The 27,341-nt window shown below is 39.6% G+C and overlaps 1 protein-coding gene across 1 annotated transcript in view; it reads right to left on the bottom strand.

Moving 5' to 3' along the window:
* Positions 1–27,341, bottom strand: part of LOC143298554 (integrin alpha-PS1-like) — a 74,353-nt gene that overhangs the window by 2,734 nt on the left and 44,278 nt on the right. Inside the window, exons 14-23 of the mRNA XM_076611433.1 lie at positions 26,825–26,991; positions 25,244–25,327; positions 23,580–23,685; positions 14,654–14,773; positions 13,000–13,062; positions 12,289–12,423; positions 11,329–11,451; positions 10,117–10,218; positions 8,345–8,470; positions 1–7,008 (exon numbers count right to left, since the gene is read on the bottom strand). The exon at positions 1–7,008 is cut by the window's left edge and continues 2,734 nt beyond it. Coding sequence (XP_076467548.1) covers positions 6,907–7,008; positions 8,345–8,470; positions 10,117–10,218; positions 11,329–11,451; positions 12,289–12,423; positions 13,000–13,062; positions 14,654–14,773; positions 23,580–23,685; positions 25,244–25,327; positions 26,825–26,991 — 1,128 coding nt within the window. The 3' untranslated portion in view covers positions 1–6,906. The remainder of the gene's footprint in view (positions 7,009–8,344; positions 8,471–10,116; positions 10,219–11,328; positions 11,452–12,288; positions 12,424–12,999; positions 13,063–14,653; positions 14,774–23,579; positions 23,686–25,243; positions 25,328–26,824; positions 26,992–27,341) is intronic.

Genomic DNA, 27,341 nt, shown 5'->3' on the forward strand with positions numbered 1-27,341 from the left:
AAAAACCTCTCCACCATGCTCAAAACCCCTTTTTTCTTATTTGTTTTGGTTATGACACTAATATCCAGACTGTCAATACCTAAGTTTAAAAAAAACAAAGCGGATGCTTTTACACTGGATACGAGTGAGTCTTCTATGAGAAAAGGAGCACATAAAGGCAACCAAGACAAGTTCGGAACATGAGAAAATAATGCGATATAATGTGGCACAGTCTGGTATAACACACATAACTGTCTGATGAATATCCCAAACCTCCCACCTCTCTCTCTTTTACTCTCTCTCTCGCTCACACACACACACACACACACACACACACAAAACATGTACATTAAAGTGTCTGAATGCACAACAAGCACATGAGCACATGTATGCACATCCGCACATGTACAAAGTGGAACATATGTCCATACACACAACCACACACACGCACATAAACATTTTCTTGAATACCTGGTGGGTATACTGTATCAACAAAGCAACTACACAAATCACCAAGAGGCGTGAACTATTTTTTTGTTAGAATAAAAAGGCATACTTACTCTCTCAAACACACACACAGAATAATGAGCAACAAGATTTTTTGGAGGAAGGGACATGAGAAAACTGATAAAAAAAATACCAACTTACAACAAACCCTCAAAGTCTATTATGCCAATACAGATCTTCTTGTGGCTATTTTCAAACCTTCTGCAAGACACTTCTTTTTTCTTTTCCCTGAACTCTGTAAAGAGTTAACCCATTCCACTTTTACAGCCTCGGCAGGTTTCCATGCCATACTGATGCGGGGAAAAATGCAGAAAGCATACTATTTTTCCTCCAAACTACGTGTGGACACATCAGGAAATACTGCCAAAGTTAGTTCCCTTTCTTTGCAGTTTATGCATATGTAGGAATGTGAAAGGAGGAGTTTGTATTATACTCCATGTTTGGTGTTACATATACTTACCATGTCAAACTGATGCAAACTAGGCCTATCGGTTTGCTCTGCTTGGCCAAATTTCGCGGGTAACAGTGAAAAGACGAGCCGTCTTGCCCCGGTCCGCTCTCAGCCAATCAAACGCCTCTAAAAGCTATAAGCGCTGAATCATTCCCTTTGGCCAAGGCTCTCCACGCCATACCATTTTAATGAGACGAATTTTGACATCAGAGAAATGCTTGGACGTAGGGCTCAATGAGTCAAGGTAGAAGGAAAAAAAGAAAAGGATTAGAAAAGCAGATGCCTGAACAGTGCATAAACCCAGCACAGTGGTCAAGGCCTTGAGAGCCTACCACATGTTAAAAAATGAAGGGGACACACAGCTTTCAGCTTAACTCCAACACAGAAGTGTCAAGTCTACCTATCATTCATAAACACACAATAGCATCAAGCACTATAGATGCAATGCTCTGATCAACTGATACTGTGGCAGTGGCTGCATGACTGACTTGAGTATGCACAAGCAGGTTTTAAAAAAAAAATAGCAACCATTTCATACATAATACACACCACACAAGCTTTACGGACACAATCTTGTACATCATAAAAAGACATGCACTGTGAACACTCACGCACACAAATGTTTACAATGATTGCAGAAAATTATTATGCTACATTCCTTACAGTTCCTTTCACTGAATTATTCATCCACTCCTTTATTTTCTTTTTCTTTTCTTTTTTTTCTTAGATATACACACTTTTTTTTTTAATCAAACGGTCAGTTCTCTGAAAGTGGCTAGAAGAATGTTGGTAATCAAAAAACATCAAAAGAACATACTTTTTTGTCCATCATCATTGGTTCTTTTTTCTCCTTTTTTTCTCAATGGTTTATCTGACCAGACAGACAGACAGACTAGCATCAGACTTCACCTGTGCGCAATATGGGAGGGGCTATTGTGCCCACTACTGGGCTGTCTATCCAGCCACATCCGACGCTGTATCAATCACCACCCACAGCGCAACTCCAGTCTCCCTAGACTGATGGATGCGTATTGGTAAGATTGCACTGGCTCTCAGTGCTGCAACTTTGGGGGCTAGGTGTCCTTTGGGAACCATCCCAACGCCAACTGTCCTAAAAACTTTTGGCCAAGAGAGTGGAGGTGTGACGTGGGCAAGACACTCTCCACTATAATCAAATTCAAGCCCAGATAGTCGGGACAGCAGCTGCCTCCTCTGCTGTTCTGATGGTCATTGACAGACACAACTGACTATCATGCATACTACTGTAATCAATGGTCTGGAAGGCGGCGCCACGTGTAAGGCATCCCTGATTTTAACACAAAATTCTGAAGAAAAATAAAATCTAAGAATAAGATGCACTTGTGTATTAGGCGCAGTCAAAAGGAGGACAAACAAGACTTGAAGGACAAGAAAACTATCTTAAAAATTTGTTATAAAAACAGATGAAGGCCAAAAGAAGTAAGCGACTGATATGTGGAAACAATGTTCCTCTAACACAAACTTATCAATCCATGGAAGAGATTTTGTCGCTGCAAGCTTCTTGATACTTCCACTTGATCTAAAAAAACAGGAATGTTTTCACTATTGCTTTATGATACAAAAGCAATGGCAAAAATACTGTTGGCCCTCATCATGAGGTTCAGCCTGCATATAGAATGCAATGCAAGACATCATTGGCTAATCAAATGTTTAAGAAAAAAAGGAAGAAGAAAACTTAACACTCGATCTCAGTCAGTTTTCCATGGATAATGCACATAACAAAACTTTGCGGGAAATTTCACGTTCCCATCAATATGTAGATTAATATTTATCATAACAAAGTGCATTGACATGTAAGGCGCAAGGGTCAAGATAACAGGGGAAAAACTGCGCCTAATAGTCCAAAATTACAACAGATCATGCACACAAAAAAAGGCGAGTTTAAGAAGTGATACTGATGGTAACAGAGTTAAGTTCTCTTTCTCCACTTGCCATAAAATGGGTGGAAACGATTCAAGTTTGAGAATTTGTCTGTTATCACCGATACACCCACCACCAATGAGCCAATCTCTTATCTTTTCATTCCATTTCATATCCCCTTTTTTCTCTTCTTTTTTTTTGGGGGGGGTGGATGTTTTCTTCTTCGCCTCCTCATGGACGAGGACAGCATGTAAAATAGCAGCATATCCTTATGTTTAACCCTAATTAATAAAGCTTTCTGTGTTGTCATTTCCAGTTTTAATGAGTAAATGCTGTGACGCTCTCTGAAGACTACAAACAACGGAGGGCCCTCACCTCAATCATTTCTTTTATCATTTATCATCCACTGATAAAGATGTTCTGGCAGTGCCTTATGACCCATAATTACACTGACGACCTCACAGAATGAGGCTGGGGTTTTCAGAATGCAATGCGATGTCTGGCATCCGTAATGCTGTCCTTACTGTAGCTGACTGCAGTAGTAGCTCTCTCAAAACTGTACATCAATGACCAAACACATATTCAATCCGTGACTGTGCATTCAAGCACAGACTAATGGTACTTCTTAGAAATTCCACATCTGTTGTGAAATCAGCACTTTGACTTCACTTGCCACGCAGACATCTCCCAATTGTGGGAGCTCAGTGATGGTGAATGAATAAACACACACACACACACATACAATCAAAAATAATCACATCATATGCCATAGAAAATAAAACCAAATGCAATCTCTCTCCCTCTCTCTCTCTCTCTCTCACACACACACACTTGCAATGTTATCTCACTAACCTTTCAACAATTTTGAAAGAACTGAAAGAAATGTACAACTTCTTGTGCTAGTGTTTTTACAGTGCAATTGAACTACACCCATTCTGGAATGCATCCACCCCCTTCCTTTCTCCATTACCACTACCAGAACATAATATTCAAAATATGACCAATAATTAATCATTTTTTCTTTTTCTTTTTTTTAATGGTGAAAATATGATGTGATAGATGTTGTTTTTCTTTTTCGTTTGATAACGTAAGACAAAAAAAAAAAAAAAAAAAAAAAAAAAAAAAAAAAAAAAAAAGCTTTCTTTGAAAAGTTGTAAAACTTGTGCACTCATTTTCAATTACAGTTTAAATGTTGCAGGCATCTGCTGTACTTCAGCTCACATCAACCACTGGAAATAAAGAAAAAGGTGACACACTTCTGATCGTGAAAAAATTGCTGCCCCTGCATCAAGCAATTCTGATGACAGCAGTCAACGCTACAGCTCGAGTGGTGTAAAAACTCGCTTTGCCATAATTTTGACAAAGTTTTTAAACACAGCAATTACAGGAAGTTCAGAGAGCAGTTTCCCCCTGACACTCTTGTGTGGTGAAGTCCCACATTTGTCCACTGTAAGCAACCGCAGCCAGAAGCGACAGTGGTAGTCATGACCGACAATTTGTTGGTTGCCATCAGCGGGCAGAATTTGCTAGCACCAACAAAATGTCCGTCACGATCAGAAATATGTTGATCAATTATCATGCAGTCATTCAGCACACTCTCATCTTGAAACTTGCAGAACCACTTTGTTCACAGAAAGTTCCAGCACACAAAACTGAAAACAAAAGCAAATCAACTAAAAAAAATAAAATTAAAATAAAAAAAAATAAATTAAAAAAAGCCAACTGCATGCCACACAATAATCAATCAACTGACAAAATATGAACAACAGTCACATGTACACATACACACACACACAATCAGTAAAAAAAAAAAAAAATAAATAAATAATGCTAATTAAAATGAACTGAATAATCACACACAAAGTCAATAACTATACTAAAAAAACTAATGACGATACTAACTCTTCAAAACACACGACAAACAAAACTGAAAATTAGCACCCAATGAGAAGGGAAAAAAAATAGTAGTCTGTTTTTGGTACAGCAGTATGCAGTAGTAGTAGTAGTAGTAAATGCTTTGTTTGCATTATGTCATCAGAACAGGAAAAAAGTGGCATATTTACACACACACACAAATAAATCCAGTTTACACACAGGAGTAGCCTATCTTGATTCAGACTAGTGAATGAACTTTTTTTCTTCTTTTTTTTTTTTTAAATATTCCTGTCAGTTTTGTCTTTGCGAATGCCCTGAGAGACCCGACATCATGATATATAAGAGAAAAGATTTTGTGACATATTATGCCAGTCTGAAGATCATTGCTTCCTTCATTTTCTTTTCTTTCACTAAATCCTTATTTCTTTTCTTCTCAAATAATCTTTTTTTTTTTTTAATATGCATGTTTTTTGGATTTTATTTTAAAGTACCTGCTCATTCAAGAGTGAAAGATTAAAATACTGAGAAAGCTTTTAGATAAAAAAAACATATATATAAAAGGTGTGTTTTTTGTTGTTTCTGTTAACATTTCTCTTTGATCAATAACCTTTTTTCTTTTCTTTTCCAAGACACATTATCATCACAGATGTCTATCTAATCGATAATTTGTCCTTCATGAAACCATGCAAACAGTAGGCTCTCCCTGCCTGGCTTGCCGATGCACTGTTAACCCCTTGACACCTGCTGACAAGCAGGCTCAGCTGTGAAGGGCTGTCACCTGACTGCAGCCAGACAGCGCTGACAGGTCATGATGTCAGTCACCATTCTGGACTTAGGCTTCTTCCTTTTGAGACTGCATTACTCTTGTTCAGCAGAATCAGTAAACAACTAACACTGACAATACGTACTCAAAAAAGCAGTAACTGCACTCCAAACTCGCGCCACGCCGATCTCATTTCACATAGGTTCAGCAGTCGAGGGGTTAAATCATGACATGCACAGAAGGGGACAGGATTTGGTTTTCCAAGATATAAGGCACATGAATTCATAGGAATGTTCAACAAATCTAGAAAAGTGAAAATAATTATCAGTCCACTTCTTCGACTTTTCATGGCAAATAAGTAAATAAGCAAAATACAAAAAAATACAAACCCCCCCACTTTTCTTATGTTCTGCAATTTCTGCAGGCACTGGGGCTAATTATGTGATAATTGGGAATGTCAAATGGATTCAGCAGGTGGGGGAAAAAAAGATATGCTGTGTTCCCCCCTACTGCGCCTGCATTTTTTTTGTTTTTTTTTTTTTTGTTTTAGTCGCTTAAATAAGTGTAAATGTTTCTGCTTTACGATAAACAGGAATGCAACAACATCCAATCAGTTTAAAAGAAACAGATGATGTTCACGTGTGAACTTATGCTGACTGAAAGCGCCAGACATCAAACGGAGAGTAATACTGACTCTGTAACAAACACCTTCAACATTCTTCTTATTCTCTCAACTCTTGTGAAGAATCACTGGGGGCGCCACACAAAACTGGATTCCTCCATGTCTATCGGATGTGTGTCAAAGCCTGGGTCTCTTCAATATATATTCCAGACCATGTACCTGCTTCAGTCAGCGCACCTCCCTTCACGTGTGTGGGTATGACTCAGCACACTTTTCTTGCCTCATCAACAACTGATCATTTTTTCAACTAACCAAATGCAAAATCTTTTGTAAATTGCATTTTGCTGAGAAGCAGCAATACGTTTGTCAGTAAATTCTCCTTTTCATTTTTTCATTAAAAAAAAGAAGAAGCATACAGTTCAGCCAGTTTGAAGTAGTGAGGACATTTCAATACAGTAAAAAAAAAAAAATAAAAAAAAATAAAAAAACACACACACAAAACCATTGACCTTTGCATCACACCAAGCTCAAAATTAAGCAGTACACGGACACCCACCACACACACACACAAAAATAACAGAAATCAGGGTGAAAATGACACCCACCAAACAAAAGACAAGTTAAAGAAAGACAGCAAGCAGAGAAACAGAAAAGTCACACACACACACACACACACACACACAAACGATTGGGGCAAAACAAAACAACAACAACAACAAGAAACAAAGACAAAGAGGTAGAAGAAAGAAAAGGAATCAACGACGGAGAAAACTGAAGTCAGCCCTGTCTGCCTTCGACAGAACGCTGACTCTACGTCTCATCCTCCTCAAAGTCATCCAGCATCCTCTGTTGCTTCATCTCTGCTTGGTACATCTGCATGTCCTCTGGTCTCTTGCGCTTGAAGAAGCCAATCTGAAACAAAGACACAGTTTCAGTTTTCAGTTTTCATCTTCAGAGATGTCAAAGCATGCAGAAACATCCATCTATATGCCGCATCTACTGTGCAAAGAAGAAGAAAAAAAGAAGCAAGTGCCTGATCTTGATGCTCCCTGTCACACAATTTGTTTCATGTCAAAACAGCACAATGGACTTGTTCACTTCAAACTAAGACAGGGGGCAAAGGTTAGTCACTGCTCTATTACGCAAAGGAAACTGGCTGCAGCTGTCAAGCTTTGTTGCAAAGTGAAAAACGATCCTTTTAACATGACTTCTTATGTCGACTTAAGTCACCAATGATGGTGAAAGAGTTATGCACTGCTGAGATCACTCTTCGCACGATCCTTTTAACATGACTTCTTATGTCGACTTAAGTCACCAATGATGGTGAAAGAGTTATGCACTGCTGAGATCACTCTTCGCACGATCCTTTTAACATGACTTCTTATGTCGACTTGAGTCACCTATGATGGTGAAAGAGTTATGCACTGCTGAGATCACTCTTCGCACGATCCTTTTAACATGACATCTTATGTCGACTTAAGTCACCTAAGATGGTGAAAGAGTTATGCACTGCTGAGATCACTCTTCGCACGATCCTTTTAACATGACATCTTATGTCGACTTGAGTCACCAAAGATGGTGAAAGAGTTATGCACTGCTGAGATCACTCTTCGCATGATCCTTTTAACATGACTTCTTATGTCGACTTGAGTCACCTATGATGGTGAAAGAGTTATGCACTGCTGAGATCACTCTTCGCACGATCCTTTTAACATGACATCTTATGTCGACTTAAGTCACCTATGATGGTGAAAGAGTTATGCACTGCTGAGATCACTCTTCGCACGATCCTTTTAACATGACTTCTTATGTCGACTTAAGTCACCTATGATGGTGAAAGAGTTATGCACTGCTGAGATCACTCTTCGCACGATCCTTTTAACATGACTTCTTATGTCGACTTGAGTCACCAAAGATGGTGAAAGAGTTATGCACTGCTGAGATCACTCTTCGCATGATCCTTTTAACATGACTTCTTATGTCGACTTGAGTCACCTATGATGGTGAAAGAGTTATGCACTGCTGAGATCACTCTTCGCACGATCCTTTTAACATGACTTCTTATGTCGACTTAAGTCACCTATGATGGTGAAAGAGTTATGCACTGCTGAGATCACTCTTCGCACGATCCTTTTAACATGACTTCTTATGTCGACTTGAGTCACCTATGATGGTGAAAGAGTTATGCACTGCTGAGATCACTCTTGGCAGGAGAGACTGACAGTGAGAGGGGGAGAAAGACACTGACCTTGTACAGACAGAAGATGATGATGACCAGAAGCAGTATCCCACCCAGAACAGCCAACAGAATCCACCACCACTCCAGCGTCTCCGTCCCCACCTCCTTGAAGTCAGGCACCGCATACGTCACCGCCTGAAACGCACAACAGAGGGCACGGTCGCAGAACGGTTAAGATGTTTGTCTGCCAATACAGTGTCTGTGAGGGTCTGGGTTTGATTCCTGCTCTCGCCCTTTGTCCTAGGTTTGACTGGAAAATCAAACTCAGCATCAAGTCATGAAGATGAGACGAAAAACCGAGGTCCCATATGCAGCACGAACTGGGCACACTGAAAAAGAAATCCACTCTGATAGGTACACAAATAAACAAGAGAGGCAAGGCCTTCAAGACTCACTTGTGATAAATTAAGTCCCCTAGCATTAATTACTGAGTAATTTCCCTTTTTTACTATCTGCACCAAAACGTTTGCAAAATAAATAAAAATTCCATGCTTAGCAAAAGAAGTTCCTGTTTGAATAAAAAATGATAATAATGACTCCTCTTGTTGTTGTGTCAGAATAAGAGGTCAAAGTACGAAGTTTAGAGAATACAAAAAATATAAAACAGTAAATGCAGTTTGCACATAATTAGGCTTCTTTTTTATTTTTTGTGCCCATCCCAGAGGTGCAATATTGTTTTAAACAAGATGACTGGAAAGAACTGAATTTTCACTATTTTTATGCCTAATTTGGTGTCAACTGACAAAGTATTTGCAGAGAAAATGTCAATGTTAAAGTTTACCACGGACACACAGACACACGGACACACACAGACAACCGAACACCGGGTTAAATCATATACTCACTTTGTTTACACAAGTGAATCAAAAAACAAAAAAAAATATGCATGCACTCAAGGCTTGACTGAGCACACTGGGTTATGCTGCTGGTCAAATGTAGTGTTGCGGATATGGGTTTAACTCACTCAGTACGGCCAGTCCTCTCTTCTCCTCTACACAGACCCCTCGCATATCCAGTGGGTGTGTGAATGACCCAACCTTTAGCTTCCGTCGTCAGAATTGTGGTATTTTTTGTCAACATTCACCTCTTCAGTATAAGAGCCTTCCGCTTGCAATATTTTGATGATGGTAATTGGGGTGAAACGCTGTTAACGTCGTCTCTTTCACCGTTCGTATGGAGAGAGTTAACTGAATGCACTGATACCTCCTTGAGAAACTAAAACTGAAACACAAAATAGGCATCGTCCCATCACTGTCTTTGTCTTTTGTTGTTTATCACTCAGCCCACAACACATGCCAGGGCTGAAATACTGCAAATATTGGTCCCATTGAACCTAAATCAAAACACAAAAAATTATTTTAAAAAAAAAAAAAACAAAAAAAAAAAAAACACAGAAACGAAAAAGACCTAACATCGATGGTTCCCTGTGAACTGCCGACGCTGGAACTGCGACGGACGAACCCGGTTGTGGCCATGTATGGGGGAATTTAAATAAGCGGCGTGGGAGTAATGCCACTGAAATGGTGCAGATGATGGGGCAGCTAAAAAAAAAAATAATAATAATAAAATAAAATAAAAGAAACGAAAAAGATATGCTGAAGACAAATGATTGAAAAAAAGAACTTGAAAAAAAAAAGGAGAGAAAATAAATAATCTAGACCCCTTCCAGAGCCTGCACCAGTGGGTCATTGTATATTATGTGTAAATAAAATAAAAATACAAAATACACATTTTTTTTTTTTAAATAAGATAGAATGAAAGGCAAAAACAAAACTCCTTGCCTCCAAATCATCGTCTCTGGTGTCCTGTATAATCTTCAGAGATGGGTCAATGGTCACGTAACCATAGGAGCTGATCTGCACATCCCCGGACTTCCGATAATCCTGAAAAAAAAAAGGAAAATACTGATCACAAAACGATGCATGCACACGCACGGGCACACACGCAACACACACACAGTTGTTACACTCTGAATGTAATAGTATCTTACCCACATGTTTTTCTTTCTACATAATAACTGATGTGTGCATGGTGATAAGTGAAGGGTGTGTCAGTTTTGGGGGTTTTTTGCTGACGGGCATTTTATTTTAAGTGAGCCTAAAGAAAATTTTCTGTTTTTGGTTGAAGCAGATAATAAAGTATTTTGAATTGAATTGAATTGAATCACAACTGATTTCTGGAAATAAAAGCAAACAATGTGACCATGTAAAAGTGAACAACATATCAACGGTGGCATGCACAACTGAAAATGAAAATGGCCAGAAAAGACATGAGAGAAGAACAGATAATTAATAATAATAATTATGGGTACTAATAGCGCAAACCAACCAGAAAACTGCTGTTGGTGCTTTGCAAAATATATAATATCTAACATGAAGCATTAATGTTATTAAAAAAAAAAAAAAAAAAACTAAAAAATGTTGCAAAAGACAAAAGCAAAACTTTAACTCAGTGTCAGACAATGCAATACTTTTCAAACCTGTTTTTTAAACAATACTGTGAAAACATCTTTTTTTTTTCAAATCATGCTGCTTATACTTCAGCTGAATATAAAGGGACCATTTCAAGGCCAAATTAGAATACCAGATAGTTCTTAAAACTAGTTGAAGAGAACAAAAAATAATTATAAAAGGTCAATAAAAACACCAGAAAGACCAATTCATCCATGTTTCACTCAGTCCACATAAACATTAAATCAAGTTTAAAGTACTGAAAACATCTCAGACCATGCAAAATTTTATGCAAATTAAAAGTAATGATTTCCTTCTAGAAAAAGTTGGGTTGTTTTTTTTTTATTATGCTGTGCAATGGCCATATAAAGCACATATGTTTTATCAAATAATCTTATTTTTATGTTGTTGGGGTTTGTTGTCTTTTTTGAAGAGCTGAAAATTTCTGGATCCTTTTTTAACAAACACATCTTGCACAATAAAAAAAAAAAAAAAAAAAAGATTCAAATCTGGCATTACAGTCACACATTCTGAACAAATCACCTGCAGCAGAGTGCTCTCCCATAGCCGGGCACGCATGGTGACCACCACGTATCCCAGACCTCCTTGCAGGTTGTCCAGCTTGCATCGCACTTTGTAACACCGTGCCGACTTTTGTTTACATCCCTGTAACAAGACATTAAAAAAAAAAAAAATGCCGCTTGGCATTACCCTTATCAGACCTTGCAATGAAAACAGTATCTTTGGCTGGACTGTTGATAATGCAGTAACCCTAAACCTCCAATATGTCTGCAGCTGGGAGTGAAAACTTTACAAAACAAGGACTGTTTTTTCTCTGTAAATAATCTAATTTGTGTGTGTTAGTGTGTGTGTGTGTGTGTGTGTAATGATGTTTAAAAAAAAAAAGAAGAAAAAACAGCAAATAAACCACCACAACACCAAATTTTCTATGAAAAAAAACAACCAAACAAACAAAATAAAATGTTTTAAACCCAACAACCAACACAACCATCATCCCCTCACAACACGAACTGTGACCACCACCTCCACCACCACCACCACCTCCACCACCACCACCTCCACCACCTCCACCTCCACCACCACCACCACCACCACCACCTCCTCCTCCTCCTCCTTCTTCGTTCGTGGGCTGCAACTCCCACGTTCACTTGTATGCACACGAGTGGGCTTTTATGTGTAGGCAGCCATACTCCGTTTTCGGGGGTGTGCATGCTGGATATGTTATTGTTTCCATAACCCACCGAACGCTGACATGGATTACAGGATCTTTAACGTGCGTATTTGATCTACTGCTTGCATATACACACGAAGGGGGTTCAGGCACTAGCAGGTCTGCACATATGTTGACCTGGGAGATTGTAAAAATCTCCACCCTTCACCCACCAGGCGCCGTCACCGTGATTCGAACCTGGGACCCTCAGATTGACAGTCCAACGCTTTAACCACTCGGCTATGGCGCCCGTTGCTGGTCAACCAACTCACCAGGACAGTCAGGCCGCCCTGAGCCCGCTTCACCCGCGGCTCGCTCCTCGCCTCTCGCTTCTGCCGATCTCCGGCCTTGTCCAGCGGCTGAATTCCATCCACTGTGATGCGGGCCGTGTCTGCTGATGCCACAGTCTGCAAAACAAGCACCCCACAGGTTCCCACAAGTCTGAGCAAACATGATTCCATAATTACTAGCATTGACAGGTTCCCACAAGTCTAAGCAAACACTATTCCATAATTACATGCACTGACAGGTTCCCACAAGTCTGAGCAAACATGCATTGACAGGTTCCCACAAGTCTAAGCAAACACTATTCCATAATTACATGCACTGACAGATTCCCACAAGTCTAAGCAAACATGATTCCATAATTACATGCGCCGACAGGTTCCCACAAATCCAGGCAAACATGATTCCATACTTCTTCCCCCCCCCGCCCCCCACCCCCAAAACCCTGCGTTACATTTTCCAAGAGCCAGAAACAAAGTCACATACAAACATACAAGTGCCCACAAAGAGAAACACAAAAGCTTTTCCACACAGCGAGAGGCTGTGGTGAAAAGAGTGGAAAAGAAGGAAGGAGGTGTTCCAATTCTGTTGCAGACAAAAAAAAATCTCACAGACATCTTGACATTTATGTAAATTCTGTCGCTTCGACTCTGCGTGAACCCTGATACATTGGGAGTTTGCTGCTCGTCATCACTTACAACAATGCCCAGGGGATTCACCAAGCCGTCCTCAGCCGTACATTCAGCCTTTCCTTTCTCCACCTGTAAATCACAACAACACACTTATTTCAAACGTCATCGAAATCACAACAACACACTTATTTCAAACGTCATCGAAATCACAACAACACACTTATTTCCTTCAGCCTTTCCTTTCTCCACCTGTAAATCACAACAACACACTTATTTCAAACGTCATCGAAATCACAACAACACACTTATTTCAAACGTCATCGAAATCACAACAACACACTTATTTCAAACGTCATCGAAATCACAACAACACACTTATTTCAAACATCATCGAAATCACAACAACACACTCATTCATCTCAAACATCACCTTTCATGTGGTGTGCTTGATTATGTGTGCAAAAGTATATATGTGTACACATATGCATGCGTATGTATGAATGTGTGTTTGTGTGTGTTCATATGTTTGCTTACGTGTGCGTGCGCATGTGTGTGCGTGTCTGTGTGTGTGTGTATATGCACGTGTGGTTATGTGTGTGTGCGTCTGTGTTCGTGTGTGCATATGTTTGTGCGTGTGAGGAGGGTGGCTCGTATCTGCATATATATATATATATATATATATATATATATATATATATATATATATATTTGAATGTATGTTTAAATGTATGCATGCTCTGTGTGTGTGTGTGTGTGTGTGTCTGTGTGTCCCTGTGTGTGTGTGTGTGTGTGTGTGTGTGTGTGTGTTTGCTGTCAAATTTGGGTGTATATAACATTGATGTAATATGTTATGTAAAAGATATGTTTTGTAAAGCACCTTGAGCAGACTTCTGGATAGTGTGCTAGATAAGTATCCATTATCTTTATTATCATTTAAATCAGAACAAACACACTCACTCATCCCAAACATCATCTAAATCAGAACTACATTCACTTATCTCATACATCATCCACAATGATGACATCGTCTTCACTGTACTTTGGAGATCAATTACAGGATAATTCTATCTGAAATTGTACTGCATTCTAAATAAAACGCAATGAACTATGAGAGCTTCTTTGTTGAATCTATTTTTGCACAAAATGTGTCTGCGAAGTAAAAATGATACCATCAAAAATGTCAGTTGTACAAAATGAGCATGTGAGTTGCCAAATAAAAGCAATTCTTCATTCAACACGGCATTTCGTACAAGACTGCATCGTGTTGATATGATAAAAAATGTCAGTGGTACAAAACAAGTATGTGAGTTGCCAAATAAAAGCAATTCTTCATTCAACGTAGCATTTCGTACAAGACTGCATCATGTTGATACGATCAAAAATGTCGGTCGTACCAAATGAGCCTGTGAGTTGCCAAATAAAAGCAATTCTTCATTCAACACAGCATTTCGTACAAGACTGCATCGTGTTGATATGATCGAAAATGTCAGTGGTACAAAACGAGCATGTGAGTTGCCAAATAAAAGCAATTCTTCATTCAACGTGGCATTTCGTACAAGACTGCATCGCAGTGATACAATCAAAAATGTCGGTCGTACCAAATGAGCCTGTGAGTTGCCAAATAAAAGCAATTCTTCATTCAACGTAGCATTTCGTACAAGACTGCATCTTGCTACTGCTATCAGATAATGGTCTGAAGAGTGACGGTGCACACACTTACAATGGGCTCCTCCATGAGGTAGAGCAGGTACTTGCCCTGCGCCCCGTCCCTGCCCACCTCCATCGGCCATTCGATGGTCAGCGTCGATGAGGACACGTTGCTGGGGCCCTTGTTGCTCACCTGCACACACACACAAACAACACACACACACACACACACACACACACACACACACACACAGAAACAACACACACACACACACACAGAAACAACACACACACACACACACACACACACACACACACACACAGAAACAACACACACACACACAGAAACCACACACACACACACACACACACACACACATATATATATATTACAAATGTACAGTCGCAGGAAGGATGAAAAAAAAAGAAGAAAATAATTCATGAGCATTCTTGAAGCCCACCCACCCGTCAACACCCTCAGACCCTTCGAACAAAATATAAACCACATAATGCAAACATCCACACACAACAACAGTTTAAAAACACAGAAGAAGCATGGATGGACAGACACTGATACTGCTGAGATTGCACATATGGTCCTCAAACCAAGTCAAAAACTGTTCTGTTGAATGTAATTTTACAATTACTACTATAGTAAGAGACTGATTGATCATTCTTTTTAAGTAATATGACTGCTGTGAAAAGACACTACACAAAACATTCATTCTCTATCTCTCCCTTCATCTCCACCCCTATCTTATACACACACATGTGCACATACATGCATGCACGCACGCATGCACACACACAAACGCACACACACAAACTTCTCTACCTCCAGAAGCCTGGGGTAACCCAGGAGACTGACAAGCACCCGCCGTTCAAAACCAGGGCCAGACGTGAAACGGACGGTTCCTCAGGCAGCATGACGACAGAGAACACCCCTGCAACCTCTATGCTCCCTTACCTCTAAACTAGAACAATTTTCTCCTGGTCCGGGTTTTTGGTTCAAGCTTTCAACCCATTCTCTTCCTTCTCCCTAGACTGGAAACTTTCTTCCTGCTCCTGGTTTTCCACCATGATGATAACTTTCAAGCCACTCTCCTCCTAGCTTGTCCTTGGACTGGATTTTTTTTTTTTTTTTTTTTTTTTTTTTAATCCAAGTCTTGTTTCTTTGGCATAAACTTTCAGCCTATTCTCTGACAGGCGCAACAGCCGAATGGTTAAAGCGTTGGACTTTCAATCTGAGGGTACCCGGGTTCGAATCACGGTGAGGGCGCCTGGTGGGTAAAGGGTGGAGATTTTTACGATCTCCCAGGTCAACTTATGTGCAGACCTGTCAGTGCCTGAACCCCCTTCGTGTGTATATGCAAGCAGAAGATCAAATACGCACGTTAAAGATCCTGTAATCCATGTCAGCGTTCGGTGGTTTATGGAAACAAGAACATACCCAGCATGCACACCCCCCGAAAGTGGAGTATGGCTGCCTACATGGCGGGTTAAAAACGGTCATATACGTAAAAGCCCACTTGCATATAATACGAGTGAACGTGGGAGTTGCAGCCCACGAATGCAAAAGAAAAAGAAAAAAAGAAAGCCTATTCTCCTTTCCTCACAGGCTCTGTCCTCTGTCCCCATGCTGCCTGAGGACTGTGTGTGACCAAGCCACTGGCTTACTGCTCTAGCTCTGGGGCAAGATAAAAACCAGCTCTGATTCAAATAGGCTGTGGTGAGCAAGGAGGGGATGATATAACCTTGGGTGGAGAGAAAGGGAGGAGGTGAAGGGGGAGAGGTCACAAGGAGAGTTGTGTGGGGGTGGGATGGGGGGGGGGGGGGAGGTTTGTAGGTCAGCGGTTAAAGTCCTTGGACAAAGGCCACTTGGGTGTTGGGACAAGGCTGGGCACGCTGAGCACTAATAATGACCCAGGGACCTTATCAGTGTGACACGCCATGCCATGCGGCCATAACCCCCCTAGGCCCCACCCCCACACCCTTTCTACCCCTTCCCCACCCTCTCTAACGTCAAGACAACCCAAGGAACATTACACACACATGTTGCAGGCAGATACAATGAAATCAAACGCATAGTTAGCTCTAGACTACAGAATACAGATTACTTTATAATATCAAATAAGACAAATTAATTCCTGTTGTAAGTTACATAAGGTACATAATGTACAAGAATTACGGTCATTCAGTATGAATACAGAAAAGACATAAAATGTTTAACTGCTAAGTTGGTGTAAATCACATACACACACACACACACACACACACACTTGTTCACCAGTGTGGCGAGAGCTCCATTAGTGACGCACCAAATGTGCTATCATGTCAGACAAACCCCAGAACATTAACATATAATAGCATACTAGTACAAAGCAGTGGTAGTAGTAGCAGAGTATGCCATGAGGCTTAACTCACTCAGTACGGCCAGTCCTCTCTTCTCCTCTACACAGACCCCTCGGATGTCCAGTGGGTGTCTGAATGACCCAACCTTTAGCTTCCGTCGTCAGAATTGTGGTATTCTTTGTCAACATTCACCTCTTCAGTATAAGAGTCTTCCGCTTGCAATATTTTGATGATGGTAACTGGGGTGAAACGCTGTTAACGTCGTCTCTTTCGCCGTTCGTATGGAGAGAGTTAATAGCTCCTTCTTTTGTTTCATAAACTAGCTTAGCTATAATCCCATCATGGTTTCGCACACAATTTGCCACGTTTTTACTTGTCAAAACTTCTGAAAATGGTTAAGAATTCGGAGGAATTGTCCAATCGTAATAGCTTACGGCTGAAGACAACAAAGTGCACGTCAGGACAGAACAGCGGTACAAATTCATCATCACATCTAAGCCACCTGACAAAAGCTGTGGAGCCGCACAAGTGTGAACTGGTCAAGGGAGTTGAAAGATAAAGGATTTTATCAACTGTGGCAAGGCTGAAAACAAGAGATATGCTGAATGTGTAGGATTTTGGTGTAGTCAAACTGTTGTCTAGTTGTAATCTGCTCAGATTTTTTTTTTTTTTTTTCATTTGTGGGCTGAAACTCCCACGTTCACTCATATGTACGCGAGTGGGCTTTTACATGAATGATCATTTTTACCCTGCCATCTAGGCAGCCGTACTGCGTTTTCAGGGGGGGTGCATGCTGGATACGTTCTTGTTTCCATAACCCACCGAATGCTGACATGGATCACAGGATCTTCAACGTGCAATTTGATCTTCTGTTTGCGTTTACACATGAAGGGGGTTCAGGCACAAGCAGGTCTGAACGCATGCTGACCTGGGAGATTGGAAAAATCTCCACCCTTTACCCACCAGGCGCCATGACCAAGATTCGAAACCCGGGACCCTCAGATTCAAGGTCCAACGTTTTAACCACTTGGCTATTGTGCCCGTCGGTCTGAGATCTAAAAGTGCACAGCAGATCCTTGATTGACTGAACTACTGATAATGCATGAATGACCAGCATACATTTTATGCTGATTTTTACACCTCACAACTTTTATCATGTGTGCTTGTGCATATGTATGCATGCATGCATGACTGCGCTCACATGTGTGTGTGCGAACTTGTGCATGTGTATATGCATTTATCTGCAGATCAAATTGTTGCTGTCTCAGTAGTTGCAAAATTTTTTTTATAAAAACATCAGATGTTGGAGAACAGTACATGTGCCATGCAATCTGTAAAACCAGACAGGGAGACACCACCACCACCACCCCCACATATGCGCAGACACAACTCAGTCCCACACACAGCCCCTCCACCCCCTACACACAGTCACCTAACACACACACACACACACACACACACACACACACACACACACACACACACCACACACACACTCTCTCTCTCTGAAACACACACACACACACACACACACACACACACACACACACACACACACATACGCACGCATGCACACACACACACATACAAACACACACACTCTGCCTCTGCATCTCTACCTACAAATATGTACCTATACATAAATAATAATACATAAAAACTGTCAGGCCTATACATGGTCAAACCCAAGGCAAAAAGAAGAAGGCCTTGAGCATTATCAGACATTGGCAAAACAAGGACAGAAAACCATCTCAACTGGACATTGAGCGACTACAGGTCCACAGATAACTGTCCTTCAGATAACACGGACATGCGGATGAGCATGTCAACCTTGTGATACAATGGGCCAAACACAGGAATCAACAAGGACACATCAATGCAATATCTCTCTTCCCGTTGGGTGAATGTTTATGGTCAGCCATGTCATATCTACATCTTAAATCACAGGTTTATTGTTTTGTTTTTTTTGCTTTTTTTTATGTTAAAATGTCTGTACAGTAATTTCTTTACTTTAGAAATAATTGAATCTGCGTTGGATGGGGAACTTTTAAAAGACTGAAAAAACAACAAACTAACATAGTAACAACATCTTTACACTAACAAACAACACAGCACTAAGACACAGATGAAATTAGCAATAGAAATGACACATACCAAATTTGAAGCACAAAGACATAGATAAAAATAGAAACAGAAAGGACACAGACCAACAATGAAGCACAGACATAGATTTAAAAAAATAAAATTAAAAAAAAACAGCTATAAAAAGGACAAACCAAACCGAAGCACAAAGACATAGATAAAAACAGCAACAGAAAGGACAAACCAAACTGAAGCACAAAGACATAGATAAAAATAGCAACAGAAAGGACAGACCAAACTGAAGCACAAAGACATAGATAAAAATAGCAACAGAAAGGACAGACCAAACTGAAGCACAAAGACATAGATAAAAATAGCAACAGAAAGGACAGACCAAACTGAAGCACAAATACATGGACAGAAATAGCAACAGAAAGGACACATACCAACAACTAAGCACACAGACATAGATAAAAATAGCAACAGGAAGGACACACACCAAACCGAAGCACAAAGACTTATACAGAAATAGCATAACACGGACCAATACAAAGCACAGAGACATATCGAAATAGAACAGAAAAGACAAAGACTAATAATGAAGCACAAAGACATAGATAAAAATAGCAACAGAAAGGACAGACCAATAATGAAGCACAAAGGCATAGATAAAAATAGCAATAGAAAGCACAGAACAAACTAAAGCACAAAAACATAGATGGAAATAGCCACAATTAGGACAGACCAATAATGAAGCACAAAGACACAGATAAAAATAGCAATAGAAAGGACAGAACAAACTAAAGCACAAAGACATAGATGGAAATAGCCACAATTAGGACAGACCAAAGCAAACCACAAAGACATAGATAAAAATAGCAACAGACAGGACAGACCAAAATGACGCACAAAGACAAAGACGAAAATAGCAACAGAAACGAGAGACCAACAATGAAGAACAGACACAGATGAAAAAGAAATTTTAAAAAACAGCCACAGAAAGGACAGACCAAACTAAAGCACACAAACATAAGATAAAAATAGCCACAGACAGGACAGACCAAAGCGAAGCACACAAACATAAGATAAAAATAGCCACAGACAGGACAGACCAAAGCGAAGCACACAGACATAGATAAAAACAGCAACAGACAGGACAGACCAAAATGAAGCACACAGACATAGATAAAAATAGCAACAGACACGACGCAGACCAAAATGAAGCACACAGACATAGATAAAAATAGCAACAGACAGGACGCAGACCAAAATGAAGCACACAGACATAGATAAAAATAGCAACAGACAGGACGCAGACCAAAATGAAGCACACAGACATAGATAAAAATAGCAACAGACAGGACAGACCAAAATGAAGCACACAGACATAGATAAAAACAGCAACAGACAGGACAGACCAAACTAAAGCACACAGACATAGATAAAAACAGCAACAGACAGGACACAGACCAAAATGAAGCACAAAGACATAGATAAAAACAGCAACAGACAGGACACAGACCAAAATGAAGCGCAAAGACATAGATTAAAACAGCAACAGACAGGACACAGACCAAAATGAAGCACAAAGACATAGATAAAAACAGCAACAGACATGACACAGACCAAAATGAAGCACAAAGACATAGATAAAAACAGCAACAGACAGGACACAGACCAAAATGAAGCACAAAGACATAGATAAAAACAGCAACAGAAAGGACACAGACCAAAATGAAGCACAAAGACATAGATAAAAACAGCAACAGACAGGACAAACCAAACTGAAGCACAAAGACATCGATAACAATAGCAGTAGAAAGGACAGACCAAAATGAAGCACAAAGACATAGATAAAAACAGCAACAGAAAGAACAGACCAAAATGAAGCACAAAGACATAGATGGAAATAGTCACAATTAGGACAGACCAATAATGAAGCACAAAGACACAGATAAAAATAGCAATAGAAAGGACAGAACAAACTAAAGCACAAAGACACAGATGGAAATAGCCACAATTCGGACAGACCAATAATGAAGCACAAAGACACAGATAAAAATAGCAATAGAAAGGACAGAACAAACTAAAGCACAAAGACATAGATGGAAATAGCCACAATTAGGACAGACCAAAGCAAACCACAAAGACATAGATAAAAATAGCAACAGAAAGGACAGACCAATAATGAAGCACAAAGACATAGATAAAAACAGCAACAGAAAGGACAGACCAATAATGAAGCACAAAGACATGGATAAAAATAGCCACAGACAGGACAGACCAAAATGACGCACAAAGACAAAGACGAAAATAGCAACAGAAACGAGAGACCAACAATGAAGAACAGACATAGATGAAAAAGAAATTTTAAAAAACAGCCACAGAAAGGACAGACCAAACTAAAGCACACAGACATAGATAAAAACAGCAACAGACAGGACGCAGACCAAAATGAAGCACACAGACATAGATAAAAACAGCAACAGACAGGACGCAGACCAAAATGAAGCAAAGACACAGATAAAAGTAGCAACAGACAGGACACAGACCAAAATGAAGCACACAGACATAGATAAAAATAGCCACAGACAGGACAGACCAAAGCGAAGCACACAGACATAGATGAAAATAGCAACAGACAGGACGCAGACCAAAATGAAGCACACAGACATAGATAAAAATAGCAACAGACAGGACGCAGACCAAAATGAAGCACACAGACATAGATGAAAATAGCAACAGACAGGACGCAGACCAAAATGAAGCAAAGACACAGATAAAAGTAGCAACAGAAAGAACAGAACAAAGTGAAGCACAAAGACACAGACAAAAAAACAGCAGCAGAAACAACACAGACCAAAAACAAACAATGACACTGATAAAAACAGCAACAGAAAGGACAGACCTAAATGAACCACAGACCAAAAACAAACAATGACACTGATAAAAATAGCAACAGAAAGGACAGACCTAAATGAACCACAGACCAAAAACAAACAATGACACTGATAAAAATAGCAACAGAAAGGGCAGACCTAAATGAACCACAAAGACATAGATAAAAATAGCAACAGAAAGTGCACACCAAAACGAAGCACAAAGACACAGATAAAAATAGCAACACAAAGGAAACAGACCGAACGGGATCACAAAGACATAGATAACAAGAGAGGCAAAGCCTTCAAGACTCACTTATGATACACTTCTTTTTTTAAATCCAAGCTTTTTATGTATTGAGTATAATGCATTTACTGTTATATTTATATTTTTTATATTCTCTAAACTTGGCACTTTGATCTGATATTCGACCCAACAAATGATCTGTCATTATTTTCATTTTTTGTTCAAACAGGAACTTCTTTTGCTAAGCATGGAAGTTTTGTTTATTGCAAACGTTTTGGTTCAGACAGTAAAACAAGGGAAATTACTCTGCTGGGGGACTTAGTTTGCTTTAAACTGATCTTTCTCATCTTAAACATTACATTTTGAAATTATACTCAATACATAAAAAGCTTGGATGTTTTTTAAAAAGTGCATCATAAGTGAGTCTTGAAGGCCTTGCCTCTCTTGTTTCAAAATGTAATGTTTAAGATGAGAAAGATCAGTTTAAAGCAAATTAACTCCCCCCTAGCATTACAGAGTAATTTCCCTTTTTTACTATCTGCACCAAAACGTTTGCAAAATAAATAAAACTTCCATGCTTAGCAAAAGAAGTTTCTGTTTGAACAGAAAAGGATAATAATGACTGCTCTAGCTGTTGGGTCAGAATATCAGATCAAAGTGCCAAGTTTAGAGAATACAAAAAATATAAATATAACAGTAAATGCAGTTTGCATATAATTAGGCTTCATTCTTTATTTTTTTGTGCCCATCCCAGAGGCACAATGTTGTTTTAAACAAGATGACTGGAAAGAACTGAATTTTTCCTATTTTTATGCCAAATTTGGTGTCAACTGACAAAGTAGTTAAAGAGAAAATGTCAATGTTAAAGTTTACCACGGACACACAGACACACACACACACACACACACACACACACACACACACACACACACACACACACAGACAACCGAACACCGGGTTAAAACATAGACTCACTTTGTTTACACAAGTGAGTCAAAAACAGAACATATACAACACAAACAACAGCGCACAACCGCATGAGAAACGACACAATGGGGCACAAAGGCATAGAAAAATAGCAACAGACATAGATATTTTTATAGCGCTTCCCACAAATGTGACCAAACAAAATTCCAAGCATTTTCCAAACCACTTTCATCACTTTTTGTGTTTTGTTTTACTGTTTTATCTGATATCTAAATGCATTAAGCTCTTTCTCGGATGCTACTTGTCAAGGGTTTTATTCAATTCCTTTTTCTCTTTTTTCTAAAGACTTTTTTCATAACTTTGATGGGTGAAACATTTTCTCAAGACTTTTTGAGCAATGGAAATGGTTCTTGCATTTTCCCCCCCAAGACTTTTCCAGACTCCCATGACTGTATGAACCCTAGAATCACCACAGACAAACAAACAGAGGCACGTAGACGCAGACAACTTACGATGAAGGAATGGTTCACAGCAGGCCCGATGTCCAACTCAGTCCTCATTGCACTGGCACCGCGAGGGTCTCCCGAGCACAGGATCTGGTCATCAGGCCTCACGTTGCTGTTTGTGTAAACACAAAGGCATTTGTAAGATTTGTGTCAACACAAAGGCATGTGAAAGATTTGTGTCAACATAAACGCATGTGTAAGAGTTGTGTCAACATAAAGGCATGTGTCAGATTTGTGTCAACACAAAGGCATGTGTAAGATTCATGTCAACACAAAGGCATGTGTAAGATTCATGTCAACACAAAGGCATGTGTAAGGTTTGTGACATCACAAAGGCATGCTTAACACACAAAGGCATGTGTAAGGTTTGTGTCAACACAAAGGCATGCATAAGATTTGTGTCAACACAAAGGCGCAAAGACAAGTGTAAGATTTGTGTCAACACAAAGGCATGTGTAAGATATGTGTCAACAAAAAGGCATGCGTAAGATTTGCGTCAACACAAAAGCATGTATAAGATTCGTGTCAACACAAAGGCATGTTTAAGATTTGTGTCAACACAAAGGCACAAAGGCATGTGTAAAATTTGTGTCAACACAAAGGCATGTGTAAGATATGTGTCAACACAAAGGCACAAAGGCATGTGTAAAAATTGTGTCAACACAAAGGCATGTTTAAGATTTGTGTCAACACAAAGGCATGCGTAAGATTTGTGTCAACACAAAGGCATGCATAAGACTTGTGTCAACACAAAGGCATGTTTAAGATTTGTGTCAACACAAAGGCATGTGTAAGGTCTGTGTCAACACAAAGGCATGTGTCAGATATGTGTCAACAAAGACGTGTAAGATTTGTGTCAACACAAAGGCATGTGTAAGATTTGTGTCAACACAAAGGCACGTGTAAGATTTGTGTCAACACAAAGGCATGTGTCAGATATGTGTCAACACAAAGGCATGTGTAAGATTTGTGTCAACACAAAGGCATGTGTAAGATTTGTGTCAACACAAAGGCACGTGTAAGATTTGTGTCAACACAAAGGCATGCGTAAGATTTGTGTCAACACAAAGACGTGTAAGATTTGTGTCAACACAAAGGCACCCTTTGTGTAAGATTTGTGTGTCAACACAAAGGCACCCTTTGTGTAAGATTTGTGTCAACACAAAGGCATGTGTAAGACACACAACACTGTTTTGGTTAATGGTCTAATAGCTTTTCATGCCACTGGGGCAATGAAATCACATCTAGAGTTCTGCATAGGAAGGCAGAGTCCAATCCTCAACTTCTGTCCTTTTAATCTTACCCAATGAACTTCGGCTGTGATGTTCACCTTGTTTGTACGCATTAAACAAAGGAAGAAAAAAAAAGAGAGGAAAGGAAAAAACGTCTACTGCAGGCTTCAACCTAAAAGGAGGAAGAAATACACAGTTGTATAAATCACACTGGAGTTTTATACAGTGTTTAATGGCATACAGCTGCACAATTGCTTCACAACGCAAATAGGCTACACACACTTCCATAGTTGTATTTATCAAAATCACCAAGTGTTATTGGGCTGTCAAAAACAACACAGAATATCAAAAATAATAAACAACAAAAACAAAAATGATCTGAGCATGCAACCACACAGGTAGTATACATGCACACACAAAAAAACCCCACAAACTTACACTCGGAGAAGAAGATCTGCCTCTCTGTTGACTTTGAACGGAAAGACAACTCTGTCATTTTCTGGAGTTTTTTCTGTGCTGGTCCTGAAAGATATATTGGCAAGCATGTGCCCAAACACACACACACACACACACACACACACACACACACACACGTTACTTTTAAAAATTATTTTCTTTCCCATCACTTTAAGCTAGATGTGCAAAACAGTTCCAGACCAAGTGACAAAAAAATGTATTTACCAGGAAAAAATTCATGTGGTACCCACTGAGGCTAGCTGTAATGGACCAGCATGTGCATGTTTTGAAGTCTGGTAATTATGTCAACAAACACATGAAAATGAAAGAAAAACTCAAACAAGTTATCAATCCACAACTAAATGTAAAAAGGCAAGTGTGACTTTAAAATAACAACAGCTACACTGGTGCATTTTTCCAAATTCCCTTCACCACCATTTGGTGACAGAATTGACGGGTGCAACAGCCGAGTGGTTAAAGCGTTGGACTTTCAATCTGAGGGTCCCGGGTTCGAATCATGGTGACGGCGCCTGGTGGGTAAAGGGTGGAGATTTTTACGATCTCCCAGGTCAACATATGTGCAGACCTGCCAGTGCCTAAACCCCCTTCATGTGTATATGCAAGCAGAAGATCAAATACGCACGTTAAAGATCCTGTAATCCATGTCAGCATTTGGTGGGTTATGGAAACAAGAACATACCCAGCATGCACACCCCCGAAAACAGAGTACGGCTGCCTACATGGCAGGGTAAAAACGGTCATACACGTAAAAGCCCACTCGTGTGCATACGAGTGAACGCAGAAGAAGAAGAAGTCTGGTAATTATGTCAACAAACACATGAAAATAAAAGAAAAACTCAAACAAGTTTTCAATCCACAACTAAATGTAAAAAGGCAAGTGTGACTTTAAAATAACAGCAACACTGGTGCATTTTTCCAAATTCCCTTTACCACCATTTGGTGACAGAATTTACTTTCCCAACAACCATCTGCCCCATCCACATGTAATATGCGGCTTCTGTTCAAATGTGTGTGAGTATGCACAAGTTTTTAGATTGACATGCACTTGTATGTATCCTAATTTCTACTGTATCTGTGTTTGTGTATGATTTTCGATTTATGTTCGTACCTTGTTATGTACTATCCCTCCAATATTCCTGGTGAACCCTGTAGACTTGGTAATAAAGACATATTCAAATCTATTCTATTTTATTTCTTTCCGATATACTAGGAGAATTCATCTGACTTTTTTTATTCTTTATTTTTTTGTCCCTCCCACAATGCAACACATATTCAAATATAGTCTTCGCTCATTATACTACAAAACAACAACGTGTGCTTCTCATAAAGAAGACCATAAAAGTATGAATAATAAAGTACACATACCTAGACTGTACAAAGGGCATTTGGAAAAAAAATATATTCATCTGACTTTCAATATTTCTTGAGGTTCAAATCCACAAGTATATATGTCCCCCACAAACAAGGTGCCGACTACTGTTCACACAGAAAAAAAAAAAAAAGAAGAAAAAAAGATCTAAACCCAATCAGCATCGCACTTACGTGTTGACCCATGTTGTGATGTTCAGGATGTCACTGGAAGCGGTGATTTTGTTGTTCAGGGTCAGTTTGAAGTTCACAGTTGAGTTCTGTTTCAGAGGGTTCCCAATCTCATTGCAGAGGATCAGCGTGTCACTGTCTTTCACCGGTCTGCACCTCACGTCTCGGTCCTGAACAAACAATCATCAAAGTCTACTGCACACTGATGTAAAGTCTTGAAGCAGCTTATATGGGTATTTGTATTTGTATTTCTTTTCATCACAACAGATTTCTCTGTGTGAAATTCGGGCTGCTCTCCCCAGGGAGAGCGCATCGCTACACTACAGCACCACCCATTTTTTTTGGTATTTTTTCCTGCATGCAGTTTTATTTGTTTTTCCTATCGAAGTGGATTTTTCTACAGAATTTTGCCAGGAACAACCTTTTGTTGCCGTGGGTTCTTTTACGTGCGCTAAGTGCATGCTGCACACTGGACCTCGGTTTATCCTCTCATCCAAATGACTAATGTATATATAAAGAA

This window comes from Babylonia areolata, chromosome 2 (genome assembly GCF_041734735.1).
Source record: "Babylonia areolata isolate BAREFJ2019XMU chromosome 2, ASM4173473v1, whole genome shotgun sequence".
Lineage (NCBI taxonomy): Eukaryota > Metazoa > Mollusca > Gastropoda > Neogastropoda > Buccinidae > Babylonia > Babylonia areolata.